The sequence below is a fragment of the Ptychodera flava genome, chromosome 9, assembly GCF_041260155.1.
Source record: "Ptychodera flava strain L36383 chromosome 9, AS_Pfla_20210202, whole genome shotgun sequence".
Classification (NCBI taxonomy): domain Eukaryota; kingdom Metazoa; phylum Hemichordata; class Enteropneusta; family Ptychoderidae; genus Ptychodera; species Ptychodera flava.
This window is the reverse complement of record NC_091936.1, coordinates 36,223,303-36,236,033: the sequence shown is the minus strand read 5'-3', so window position 1 is coordinate 36,236,033 and position 12,731 is coordinate 36,223,303. Positions and strand designations below refer to the sequence as shown.

The 12,731-nt window shown below is 40.2% G+C and overlaps 1 protein-coding gene across 1 annotated transcript; it reads right to left on the bottom strand.

Annotated features, from left to right (window-relative positions):
* Positions 1-482: 482 nt before the first annotated feature.
* On the bottom strand, positions 483-12,072 carry LOC139140853 (protein LSM12-like). The gene is made up of 5 exons (XM_070710302.1): positions 11,913-12,072; positions 9,827-9,963; positions 6,320-6,429; positions 5,460-5,583; positions 483-2,707 (listed from the first exon to the last, which is right to left on the bottom strand). Exons 1-5 carry the CDS (start codon positions 12,055-12,057, stop codon positions 2,648-2,650), a joined length of 576 nt encoding a protein of 191 aa, XP_070566403.1. The 5' UTR covers positions 12,058-12,072; the 3' UTR covers positions 483-2,647.
* Positions 12,073-12,731: the final 659 nt, after the last annotated feature.

Here is a 12,731-nt window from a genome sequence, read left to right as displayed (position 1 = left end):
CTGAACACCTATGGGCAGCGGATAATTAAAATGTGCGTTGTCTGCGGAATAGCTCTATTTCATTGGCATGCATAAAGTTGCATTAGCTATATGCCACAGTTACATCATGGAAACCATAGACAGGTATACTCATGATTACGGCAAAGGCTCTATTTTGAAACGCATGTTGTCACTTTTCTCGGCAAATTACCTAGTCCAATAATTATCGTGTTTGGTCAAGTTCAAATCACAATTTCATTGTTGGATTGTCGTACTTCCAAACTTTTGTTTCATGACATGTGCACGTTGTAATTATCCACATTCCCCAAGGGATATCTTTGAGTGGTTAACAAACTCTGGTACTTGTGATAAAATTTCCCCACAGTAAGATGGTACGTTTAGTTCAAGACCAGAGACCGGAACTTCTTTGTCTGTAACATGTACCCGCATATTTTACAGCTGTGCATAGTGCTTCAAAATGTTTTCAAGGAAATACCAGTGGCCAAGTTTTTCTGTGGAAAAACCCACGGATTTATTTCCAATAAAAATTAAGAAGTTTCCAACAGATTTGTGAAATCTCTTTTCCCTCAAACAAAAACAAAACAAAAACCGACCAGGAGAGTAAACAAATTGATAAAGAGACATAGAGATGACACATCACTTTTGCAAAACCTGCCTTTACGCATCATTTTTCAGTGTTTCCCAAAATATTAGGAAACCTATCCTTTTTTTCAAGTTCCTGGGCCAAGTCTTTGGGTTAGTCACCGCTCTTTGATAATGGTAATGATAATGACAGTGGTCCCAAACAACGGCTTGTGGCTGTTTGCTATTTGTAATATGACACTGAAAATTTGAACTTTACTCATTAAGACACATCTGCTTCGCTACAGGTAGAGTTCAGGTGCTGGAGATACATCACACACACACACATACATACATACACACTCAGAGTTGGTTTCAACATCTGCAGTGTAGATGCTGTTGTGGGAAGGGGTTTAGGGGGGTGGTTGGGGTTGAGGTTGGTGATGCCCCTTAACCAAAATTAACTGGGAAGATATGTGAATTACTATGTTACAAATTGATCCCATATTTCATCTGGAAGACTGAACTAAACCGGAGTATGGTGAATCTAGTGGAAAGGAAGTGTGTGTGATAGTGTGTGTGTGTGTAAAATTTCACACCTTGAGAAATATGTGAGAGACCACAGAGCATTCAATGAAATCCTGCACTCTGTACACATTGCAATGTGCATTTGTACACAGAGTAATACTAGCAGGATTGTTTCAATCAGCAGATCTCTATCAAATGTCTAGCCTTTCTGTGGTCAAATGATGACAATAACAAAATTATACCACTTGTACCAACCAGAACTTGCGATCAACACCAAGCTGTCCATCACTGTATGGAATTGTTTGGTCAACAGCCTGCAGTCTGGCAACCCTCTGGCAAATCAGTGGTGAAGAAAATTGACATATAGTTACCCTGTCTGTCACAAGTTCAACACAAAGTATGAGACTACATCTTTAGTCAATACACACATCCAGAAATGAGAGAGCTTTCGAAGAAGATAGTGAGCTGCCTTTTTTTCAAAGTTCTGCATGACAACTCTCTCATTGTCTTTATTTTGGTAAATGGTCAGGTTTCTTTTCTTTGAAGACATATAAAACAACACCGACATTCTTTTAGGGAAACGGGGCTATTCCATTATCATCAGTGGGGCTGCACAGGGCTATTCCATTATCATCAATGGGGGTTGCCATGTACACTTAGTTTGAATCCACATATCCCACATAGTCAGATTACACTGGCATCTCATTCCATATGCTTACCCTTGACTAAAACTACAATAGCCCCTACTTCCTCTGTTGGGCTGCCAGATAATCCCTTGGAGATGACAGACTTATTTCAGAAAAAGTTTCAAGTCCAGGGTCAAGTCTCAAAAAGCTCACAGAGCTGCCATCGCGGCCACTGCTTTTGGTATACCGAGAACTGAATGTTCATGCCAAGTGATTTCGTGTAATTTCTTGTGCGCGGTTCAGACAGACACATTTCAAAAGGAACTGCCTCCCTCAGTGTCTGGGAAACATAAGCGTAGCTTAAAACATGATGAAAACTTCTACCCGTCTCTACATGCAGAGGGGCTGTGATAGGAGTTAAAATCAGTCATACAGAAATCTTTGTAACAAAGGACTAGTGTCAGATTTACTGCAGCTGTCCTTTACACTGTACGGGTTTTAACCATATTTTCTGTACACAATTTTCTTTTCAATGAGTCCATCTTGCATGATATCCAAATTATGCTTACAAGGCACAGGTAAGACACAAGAACTGACTCTGAGGAGTCACCTTTGACCCAACTAGGAATGCCACATGGATACACATGTCACAGCAAGTTTCAAAAGTAAAATCAAATCAAATCAACGTATTCATTTCAGGCTTGACATCTTACAAATATGAACAGCCACACAGCCTTGGAACCATCCGCCATATTCTGATTAAATTTCCCCCTTACTCCCCCCCCCCCCCCCCCCCCCCATTTCCGACCCTTTCATTTTAAGAGGGGATATTCCACCGTTTGGGTTTTTTTTGGTTCTCTGGTGTGTAATAACTTAACATGATCAGCAAAACGTTCCTAAACACTATGGAATGTGGTGGATGATGAGTGGTGCTACGTTGATCCAGACTGTTGTTGCTGCTGCTGTTGTTGGTCTCTTATATGTTTCTCTACCTAGAATTTCGAAAAGAAAGGAAAGAAGAAATGGACATCGATCTTCAATACGGAAATATACCATTTAAAAGCACTGTGAATTTGCGGTGCACGTTTCTGGTGATTGTAGTCTTGCCAGCCTTTCTGATGATAAATTTAGATTTTGATCATGAAGGTTCTATCTTTGTCACGATTTCACAAACACTTTTTTCCTTCACATAGTGGCAATTTTTTTTGTCAGTTCACTGTGTCAATATCTCCATAGAAGAGTAACACATTGTGCAGTGTTCCCCCAGGCCGTTTAACAGGATCGGACCCGATCCTTTATTTTTTTTCGCCCGATCCTTTATTTTTTCGCCCGATCCTTTATTTTTCATGCCGATCCTGTTTCATGTCCGCCGATTCTCTTTCAATGTGGCTGAAGACCTATTGTTTCTCGGCGGCGATTTTGTCACTTTTATTTCAGCTAGCGTATCAAGTGTGAAACGGTTCTAATGTGGCGATAACACGACGTGCCAGATGATTAAAAGGTTTATTCCATCGCCAAAATGTGTGAAATGGTTAGCCTGTTCTCCTTTCATGTCGATGCTTTAGGTGTTTTACACACAATGAGGCAGGGTTATCGGGTGCAAAGCACCCAAAGTCGCGCTTGTCCGCCTGTCTTTGAGGAGAATAAACAGGCCGGCCCCGGCCGTATTGCAAATGAACATCGGCTAAGACGGATGAAACTTAAATTCAAAAAGCATGAAATGTGTTAGGCTGCCGATCGTACAGATTTTATCCCTTTTCCTGCCAGACAGTAATAACTGTATCACTTCCCCATCAGCCAAGTCAGTAAAAAGCGGTATTGAGCCAAAACATGACGTATTTTCACCCACTTGGCTTGGTATATTATAGCATCTTTTGTTCAAAAAAAATCAACTTTACAGTATTATGTTTTCAACAGCCTTCAAATGTACAGTATTATGTTAAAATACACCATATGGAATATGTTGTGTTTCATTAATTTTAACCATCTTGACCTGGTGGTGAAATATGGACTTGGCAGGAAAAGGGTTATACAACGACATGGAGTATACTCAACGAAAGGCTCGGTGTTGCATCTTTGCCAGCGGGCACTCAGTCAAAGCATGGAGGTAGTTCAATGGTCAAAGCATCTATACTATAGGCAACTGGTTGAACTGCCGTTGCCACCAATGTCTCGCACTTGTAAGAATCCGAAGTGCAGGAAAAGTGATTTCGATCAGAAATAGCTGAAATCGTACGATTGATTGAGACAAAAATCAAGATGCAAAAATGTATGGTACTGCCGCGTGTTCAGATCGTTGCGTGTCCGAGTTAGCCATTTCGAGATCTAAACATGACGTTGAAGCCATGTGTGTCACCTCGTGTCACGCATTCGTAACTTGCATGGATTTGTTCGATTGACTTTATGAAACAATTGCACTTGATCCAGTTTCAAAACCCATGACCCGTTTTACAATATTCAAGGCACCATGAAATGAAAGAAAAGGAACTACATGAGCTAAAATAATCATTCGTGTGATCGTCTGAATACAGCAGCTATGTACGTACGGTTAGGGTATACAGTATAGGTTCAAAGGTCGCGTGTGTTCAGGTACGTGTGCTCCACAAAATGCACGGCCGCGGCCGACGCTACGCAGTTGTCAAAGTTTCGTACGTTTGTCGAAGTAGAAGTCGATGCAATTTCAAATCTTGTTCTTGAAAATACCCGGTATCAATATTTTCGGGCTTCTTTTTATTATGAATTGAGTTTTAAAGTGAACATATTTCTCTGCAGGCATGCTCCTCTGACTCCGAATTGTAAGTGCAATATTCAGTCCCGTATGAACTTGTCCGTGTGACTGTTTTGCCATGGACGTTTAAAAAAGACGTCCATGGTTTTAGAATAGCAATCTGGCTACAGACAAACATGTACCGGTAGTAACAGAGGATCACATAAAACGTCTGATTTTGAATGTTATTCTAGAAAGAACTGGAAGACTTTGAATGAAAATATGGATGTAATATATGAAGTGCTTAAAGTGCATGAAAGATCTTACTTTTAAGTTTATCCTTTTATTATGGGATTTTTTTGATGCTATGAAGTGACGTTTGCATTGCATAATTAACATAAAATTTACATAGTTATTGTTATGCAAATTAGCCGATCCTGTTTCAGAAATTTCTGGGGAGAACACTGTTGTGGTTTATAAGAAAGGTCGTGACTGGTTTGGTGTCGTGTGCATGCTCTCTGCTACTTAGCCCTGACTTTGTCTTACACTGATTTGTTGTATCTAGCCATACTCTCGAGGGTCTATGATCTAGCACAGGGGATAATCAGCTCATTCTGGCCTGGCTCTGTTTGCACTACCCAAATATTTAGAACTCTGTCTTTTTTCCAGTAATTTTTCAATGGAATTTGAACTTGTTACCTCCGTACCTATTTGACGAAGGAAGAAATTTGCAACACATATAACTGGGCTGCACTCCCACCTCACTACTCATGTCATCAAACAAATCCATGATTGTCTTGCCATTCAGCCAAGTCAGTACAGTGATTTGGCTACTTTCACAGAAAGTGGCAAGCTTTATGTTTCACAGCATAGCTCATTCTTTTGAGAGTGCAATTCATTTGTGAAGCATGTCTCAACTCTCTTCAAGAGACAAAAATTTTCCAGGGACTAGAAATTGAACAGATCAAGTCATTGAACTCATCCTAGCGAGGTTGAGTGGAGATGGTTCTGTTGAGCTGTTTCAAAAAGAAACTCACAATTTTTATGACATGACTAAGTAGCTTGCCGTCTTTGGATTTGCAGTTTTCAACACCGTAGGGCGGCACTATGGTCATTTCGTCCAGTACTACGATGGTCTTATCCTGCCATTGGCATTTTAATCTGCAAAAATAAAAATATGAACCACCATCATCGAATGTGCTTCTCCTCAAAAATTACAATAATTATCAGGGGTGGACATGACAAGGTTAGTACCTTAAAGAAACAGCATTTGAAAGACAGCAGTGTTCAATTTCACTGAACAAAAAAATCACACGAGATGTGACTCTCACAGAGAAGACACATATACTATGGGAAATCACAGGTCATCATGTAGATAACTATGACACAAGAGCAACTGGCTATGTCTCTGAGACTGTTTCATTAAGCGGTGTTTGAAAATTCAGCTTCAGTGTGAAGACACAAAGACAGATTTCTTTCAAAAGATTTGTCTCTGTGATACAAGAAAACCTTTCTAGAACAGATTTTTCATAACATGCAAATTCCTTCCTGTTAAGGCTGTGTGACAGCAAATGATGATGATTTGCCATACAACTGCCAAGAAGTGGCTGTTACCTCGGACCACCATAGTTTGTCCCAGTTCTATTCTCTTCTATGGCAAAGCTGGACCTCTATACAGAAAAATGGGGGTTGACGGGGTGAGGAGGCGGCATTTACGATAATACTACACATAAAACTACTCTGCTGTGAGTTATTCACAGTTCATCATTGTACAGGAACAATCCCATGATTCCAAGAGCTGAAAATGTTCTGATTTTATTTTTGTACGATGGTGACTGTAGTGCCGGCAAGTGGGGATTGAATTGCATTGTTTTTTGCAGTAGTTATCACTACTTACGTTTTTTGTATCGTGTTAAATAGTTTCTGGGCTTCGGCGGTGACGTCCACTCCTATTGAATAGACAGCTTGTTTCTTGGCCTCCACTTCACTGTTGCACCTCGCAGTGAGCTGTGTTTTTGAAATGATATGAAAATAAATCAATCAGCCAATTCAGTGCAACTGGTTAGAGTTAATCATTTCTTTCTTTATCAGTTGACAGACTTGACGAATGAGACAAAATCAGGTGGGTTAACATACAAATTTTGGTACCACTTGCTACACATTACCATAAATTTATCAATATTTAAAATTCAAAATGGCCAACATCCCTGTATTTTCTATATGGGGAAAAAAATTAAAATTTACGATAATCACAAAGATGGTGAAAATTTTTATTTACTCAATGAGTTTTAGACTGAGGCACTTATCCCCCGCAAGTGGTAGTCTAAAAAAGTATTGTAAAAATTTGAGAGTCCAAACATCTGTCCTTGAGGCATTCTCTACCTAAGTCTTCAGTTTGTGCACAGGGACTGTCTAAATGTCCGTCCCCAGGGGTGGGTAGGTGTTTCGTTGTATCGCTAATAAAGATATATTCTACCAACCTTTGGTGTTTCGGTCTTAACTTAGCACTGCCCTTGACAATCTTGCGTATACGTTTTATCAACATGCTGCGTCTATTATCTGATGAGTTTGAGTGCCTAATTAGCCAAAGTAATCAAGGGTAAATTACTAATCTGTGGACGCTCTCACCAGATTATCACCGGATTAAATTTGACAAAGTCAATAATGAACGCACCAGCAAGGTATAACTGAAGAAAGGGCTGAAACTCTCAAAAGCCGTGTTCACAGAAATCTACTTTACAATAAACATTTCCTAATTTTTCGAACGTCAACAGTTTTCTGACATGTTTAAACGGGGACAGGCCAATTTATGCCTTCGTCGGTTGCTTCTTTGAGCTGTAGGACGCTAATCGAAGCGGTGGAGTCAGTGTCCTGATGTGGTCCGTCAGACCGGAAGCCGGAACTACAAACCTTTAACCTTAGAAATGTTTAGTTTAAGCCCACATGATCGATAGAGGTAAACAAATTAGCCAACATCCTTTGGGATCGAGGGTCAAGCTCATCGGTGTTTATAAACACGGACATGACAATCTATGTATTTTTGACTACAGCCGGTCATCGTTTGCGGGAAGAAACTCGCCGCTTGTAAACATAAAAACTGACTAGTCGGCAAAAGTATTTTCATGCCTTATATATGCTTATTCGTTTCCAGACGAGATGAAAGCTGCAAAGACACATTGGAAGCATAGTAATATGCAACCAGGTTGATCTATACGTTGGGGAGATATTGATGTCACAGTCTTGTCGAACGAAAACGAGGGATGTTAAGCCTAAGCCATAGCAAAGACGATAAATCAGTCAGCTGAATAAAACGAATTTTTTGGACACCATATCTTTTTATGTCAGTTTTGAACCCGCGTGAAACCCTGCGTAACAATGTAATAACTATACAAAACCTTTTGGACATATCTTTTTATGTCAACGTTTGGACACGCATTAGAAATGCATGATATAGCATACTGTATATGTCTGACTGTCAGGGAAACACTTCTTGCTCCCCTATAAGACTCAGTCGCGCGATCAGGGTGTCTTTCCCCGTCTTTCCCTTGCACATTCGCTTTACCAAAAATGTGTTTTTTTTTGTATAAAAACCGCAGCTTTACAGTTAAGGATGTTAGACTTCGAAGTTTATGCAATACATCATCATATGGCCACTGGCTCGCCTTTGCATGTTATGTGGGACTTTGCTTGGAGTTCACTACAATTTGACGTAGGCTTCGTCGACTGATAGAACGGAATAATAGAGATGTGTACATCGGATGCGAATGCACTGGGTTTTTTTCGCCTCCGTCGGACTCAGTCGCTGTGTCTTTCCCTTGTACGTCAGCTTTCTCGAAAATGTGTTTTGTATAAAAACAACTTTACAGTGAAGGATGTGATCCTTCGAAGTTAGTAATACACTTGTCGATTTGATATGCGAAGACACACTGACGACCAGTTATTTATTAGTTCTCAAAACTAGTAAAAACATTCCGCAAGAGTGATCGTTTATGTCTTCTTGCGAACGTACTAAGAACCTGACTGCGCTCCTTGTTTGATTCGTTGGGTAGTTGAGTATAAGGATTGATAAAATATAATGTATCAAAATATACACAGATTCACGCGACTGCACTATATTCTTGGCAGCTCAACGACGTTTATGGCCGAGAGGGCGAGAGTCTCAGACCCAAGGGAGCAGTATGCAGTACATTGCATGCTTTCCACGCAAAATCCGGCTCTGACTAATGTTCCCGTCCTGTTTCCGAGCATAACTTTCGAGCTGCTTAGCTAGTAATGTTGAGGTCAAGATATCTGAATCGTTCGTGTTCGAAATACTTCTTGATTTGCAGAGAGAACACTCGACCTTCTTGTTTGTGTAACTTAGCACATGGGGTCAATTGAAAAATTCAAAGCAAAATACCGCGGTGTATAACATTTGCAAGCACGTAGTCACCAACCCACAACACTACTGCTGCAGAGCACATGATCGGTCGTATGTAAAACATGTCTTTTGTTATTTGAAAAAAAAAGACTAATACAAAAGTGTACGTATTGCAAGAACGCAGTTGATAAACTGGACAAGTTGAAGGTGAGCTCGAACGTCGAATTAATAAAGTCTTTTCTGTTCTTGTTCTCGACTAACACGGAATTTTTCAATATACCCGTGAAATCTGATTCAGTTTGATGCGGTGTTAGACACGTCGACCAACGTGGTTTTTGCCGGGCCAGCATGCAGGAAGAGTATAAACACATCTCCGATACGTTACCAAGGTGTGTTGAACACATACCACGCATTCCTGGGAGGTCCTCCTTTCCGACCTGTTCGTTTACAAATGAATATTCAAGTTTGTTTTGCCTTCTGTTTGTTTCTGAATACATGAATATAAAGTGTCCACTAGTTTTACGGACCACCTCTGGACACGGCTTTTGAGAGTTTCAGCCCTTTCTTCAGTTATACCTTGCTGGTGCGTTCGTTATTGACTTTGTCAAATTTAATCCGGTGATAATCTGGTGAGAGCGTCCACAGATTAGTAATTTACCCTTGATTACTTTGGCTAATTAGGCGCTCAAACTCATCAGATAATAGACGCAGCATGTTGATAAAACGTATACGCAAGATTGTCAAGGGCAGTGATAAGTTAAGACCGAAACACCAAAGGTTGGTAGAATAAAGCTTTATTAGCGATACAACGAAACACCTACCCACCCCTGGGGACGGACATTTAGACAGTCCCCTGTGGTTTGTGCATGCATGCAGACTTTCTCCAATAATAATGTAAGAGTATGTGAGTGATGATTTTCTAGCACAAATCACTGCCTTATATCACGGTCTCCACACGAAGACATCTTTACAACTGAGTGTGTGTGTGTGTGTGTGTGTGTGTGTGATAGTTTTGTGGCACCAGGTGAAGGCTCCACAACTCACCTTCTGGAGATTGAGGTACGGAGGTGGTGGTGGCACCTCTGTTGCTTCTTTTTCTACAGACACGTTTGACACTAGGAAGAGGTTAATGAGACGTATATCACAATGATTGGGCTTACTGCTGTTACTGGCAGTGGCTTCTGTGAGACAGTCAGTTAAGGATTTTCTGTACAGCTGAAGAGAGACAGACAGACTGACCATGGAGAGATTGACTAACGTTCTCAATGTTCTGTTATCCCTTTTCATGCTGAATTCATACTATGCCACCAAGTCCAGTTAGTAAACCCTTTCAGGGCTGTAATTTTTCCCACCAAAATTTCAGTGCAACATTTTACCAATTTTCATGAATTTTTCTGTAATTTTTTTGATAATTTTGGACCAAATGGTCATAACTTTTCATTGGCTACAGTTTCTGACCAAAATTTTGGGAAAAATCTGACAAATGTTGTCTATATCTGAAAAGTTGTTGGCATTACATTCTACAAATGCAAAACAAGTTGACTTTGGCACTTAAAGGGTTAGAGTCAATGCAGCATGACACGTCCCATGTAATTTATTTTAAAAGACACTGTTTTGAAGACCCAATCGTACATAAAATCTTACTTTCACCGCTATCAACCTGTCTTGCAACGACTTCATATACATTGTGATTTGACCTGGTGGCACTGCATGTCGCAACTGTGTGCATCATAGTGATTGTCTTTGTACCTTGATTTTTACGCTGATTTTGAATGACAAGAAGAGGGTTGAAGGCGTAAACCATATTGATTTGAGCTGAAATTCACATACCTCTGATATGTTCAGTTTGGTATTTGTTTTGTGGTATTTGACATAATTTGATGTAAGTCTGAATATCACTATCAACTTCTGAAGTACCACAATGACAACTATGTAGAATGTGTCATTGCTTGCAAATGCATGTTTTGAGCAAGAATGGTGCTGGCCAGACCTTGTGATTGTTATTTACATATAATGGCATGAGGTCTGTGGTACGTCCGTGCACAGTCCCTCCAGTGGTCCATGATATCAGGGTTCTCCATGAGCTCCACAAGGGGGATTTAGAGGGATTGGCCACCCCTTCATTTTTTCAAGCAAACGATTCATATGCTAATAAACAGACAAAAGAATGTATTTTCCACTTCAAACAGATATGCAATGCATCATTAAGTACATTGGCCGCCTCTGGGCCACAGTGTTTTTTTTTCGCGCTGTGGAGAACAGCGAGTATGATTTAGGAAACATCCTGCACACATCAGTATTTTGGAATACTGATACTATTACAGTCAGAACGCTACCTAAATTCATTGCAAACATTGTGATGATCACATCGAAAGTCATCAAGTGAGAAAGCTACAGGTGTTTCTGACAGGCAATCATTTTGAACTGAGGAACTGCAGATTACAGGAAACCAAACAGAACGTTATTCATCTTATTTCATACGAATGACAGTTACTAAAACAAATATCACCCAAAGCTTCAATGGCTCTGATTCATTTCAGCCACTGTGAGCTACTGTGTGATCCATGGAAGTACAGAAATACCTCGGGTGTGATTTTAGATGTTACGACTTCGGGGTAATATTTTCAAATTAACCTCTTCACACTTAAAAAATATCGTTTGCATTAGACAAAATGAATGTATCGTGTTATTTGGTGGCATAATATTTCAAATGATCAAAGGCATCTTAGAAATTTGGCGGAAGCAGTTTTCAGACTGCCCTTGATGAATGGCATCCTACAAGTACAAAACAAATCGCAAATTTTGTGTACACGCGAGTGAAGCCCCTGACCTACAAGTTAACGGCCGAGGCCGAGGTTGCCGGCGCGGCAGACATGTACACCAGGTGAAAACCGCGACAGCAGTTTTCTCGATCATACTGTAAACAACTCACAAGAGTAACATCATGACTAAAATGGATGAAACTGGGACAACTGTATCATAAATGAATGGAGAAATTTTGTTCTGTCAACGATTTCAGGGTAACAAAAGACTGCATTTGTAACGTTCGCGAAATGTGCGTTTCGAACTCACCGAGTGCCGGTAACGAAAATTCAAACATATCAACCTGAAAGATTGCGTAAAAGGATACTTAGAGCGAGCATCCGAGTTGGTACATCGAATGCCATCACCTCTCCTTCAACCTTCTGCCCGTGGCACGTCGTACATGTGACATAACTACCAACTTTGAAGAAGGAATCAGATGTCTCATTTGGAGTCGCCATCTTGATTAGCATCCTTAAAATATCCCAGACGTCATTGCGCGTCTGTGTTTCCGCACTGCAGCGAGCGAAATGGAGGCATTAAAAGGCTTTTTAACCGATATAAGTGATTCTATAATGGATTAGTACATGTAATTTTGAGTGGCAAGCCAAAGCTCGAATGGATTTTTCGCTGATTTAGAATTTGAAGCGACAGGATAAAAATCATTGGAGCCATGCTGAAGGATCAGCGCCCTCTCTGTCCAAAGATACATAAAAAGGAACGGTCCTACGCTACACAACATTGAGGGCAGTCTACCAATAAGAAATTCATTTATCCAAACAGAGAGAGAGAGAGAGAGAGAGAGAGAGAGAGAGAGAGAGAGAGAGAGAGAGGAGAGAGAGAGAGGAGAGAGAGAGAGAAGAGAGAGAGAGAGAGAAATTCAAAAGGCAGGGAAATAATAGCTAATATGCTAGCTGCATCGAAATTGTTGTACCTGGCATAATTTGATAATGTACTTAAAATAATTAATGAACTAAGCCTATAGGAAACTATGGGATTTTGTTTGGAGAGGCAAACGGGAAGTCATTAAATGAGTATTTTCACTCAAAGATGACGATTGTGGCATTAAAATAACTTGTCGACATCGATGAAAAGATTAATACTTATTAAATTATTTAAGAAATATCAAGACAAGGAGACTCCAAAA

Excerpts from the sequence above, each read along its gene's own strand:
- LOC139140853 (XM_070710302.1), bottom strand. The coding sequence starts at position 12,057 with ATGCTAATCAAGATGGCGACTCCAAATGAGACATCTGATTCCTTCTTC. Across the intron at positions 6,430-9,826 it reads CGTACCTCAATCTCCAGAAG|CTCACTGCGAGGTGCAACAG; the intron begins GTGAGTTGTGGA and ends TCAAAAACACAG. Across the intron at positions 5,584-6,319 it reads TTTAACACGATACAAAAAAC|ATTAAAATGCCAATGGCAGG; the intron begins GTAAGTAGTGAT and ends TTATTTTTGCAG.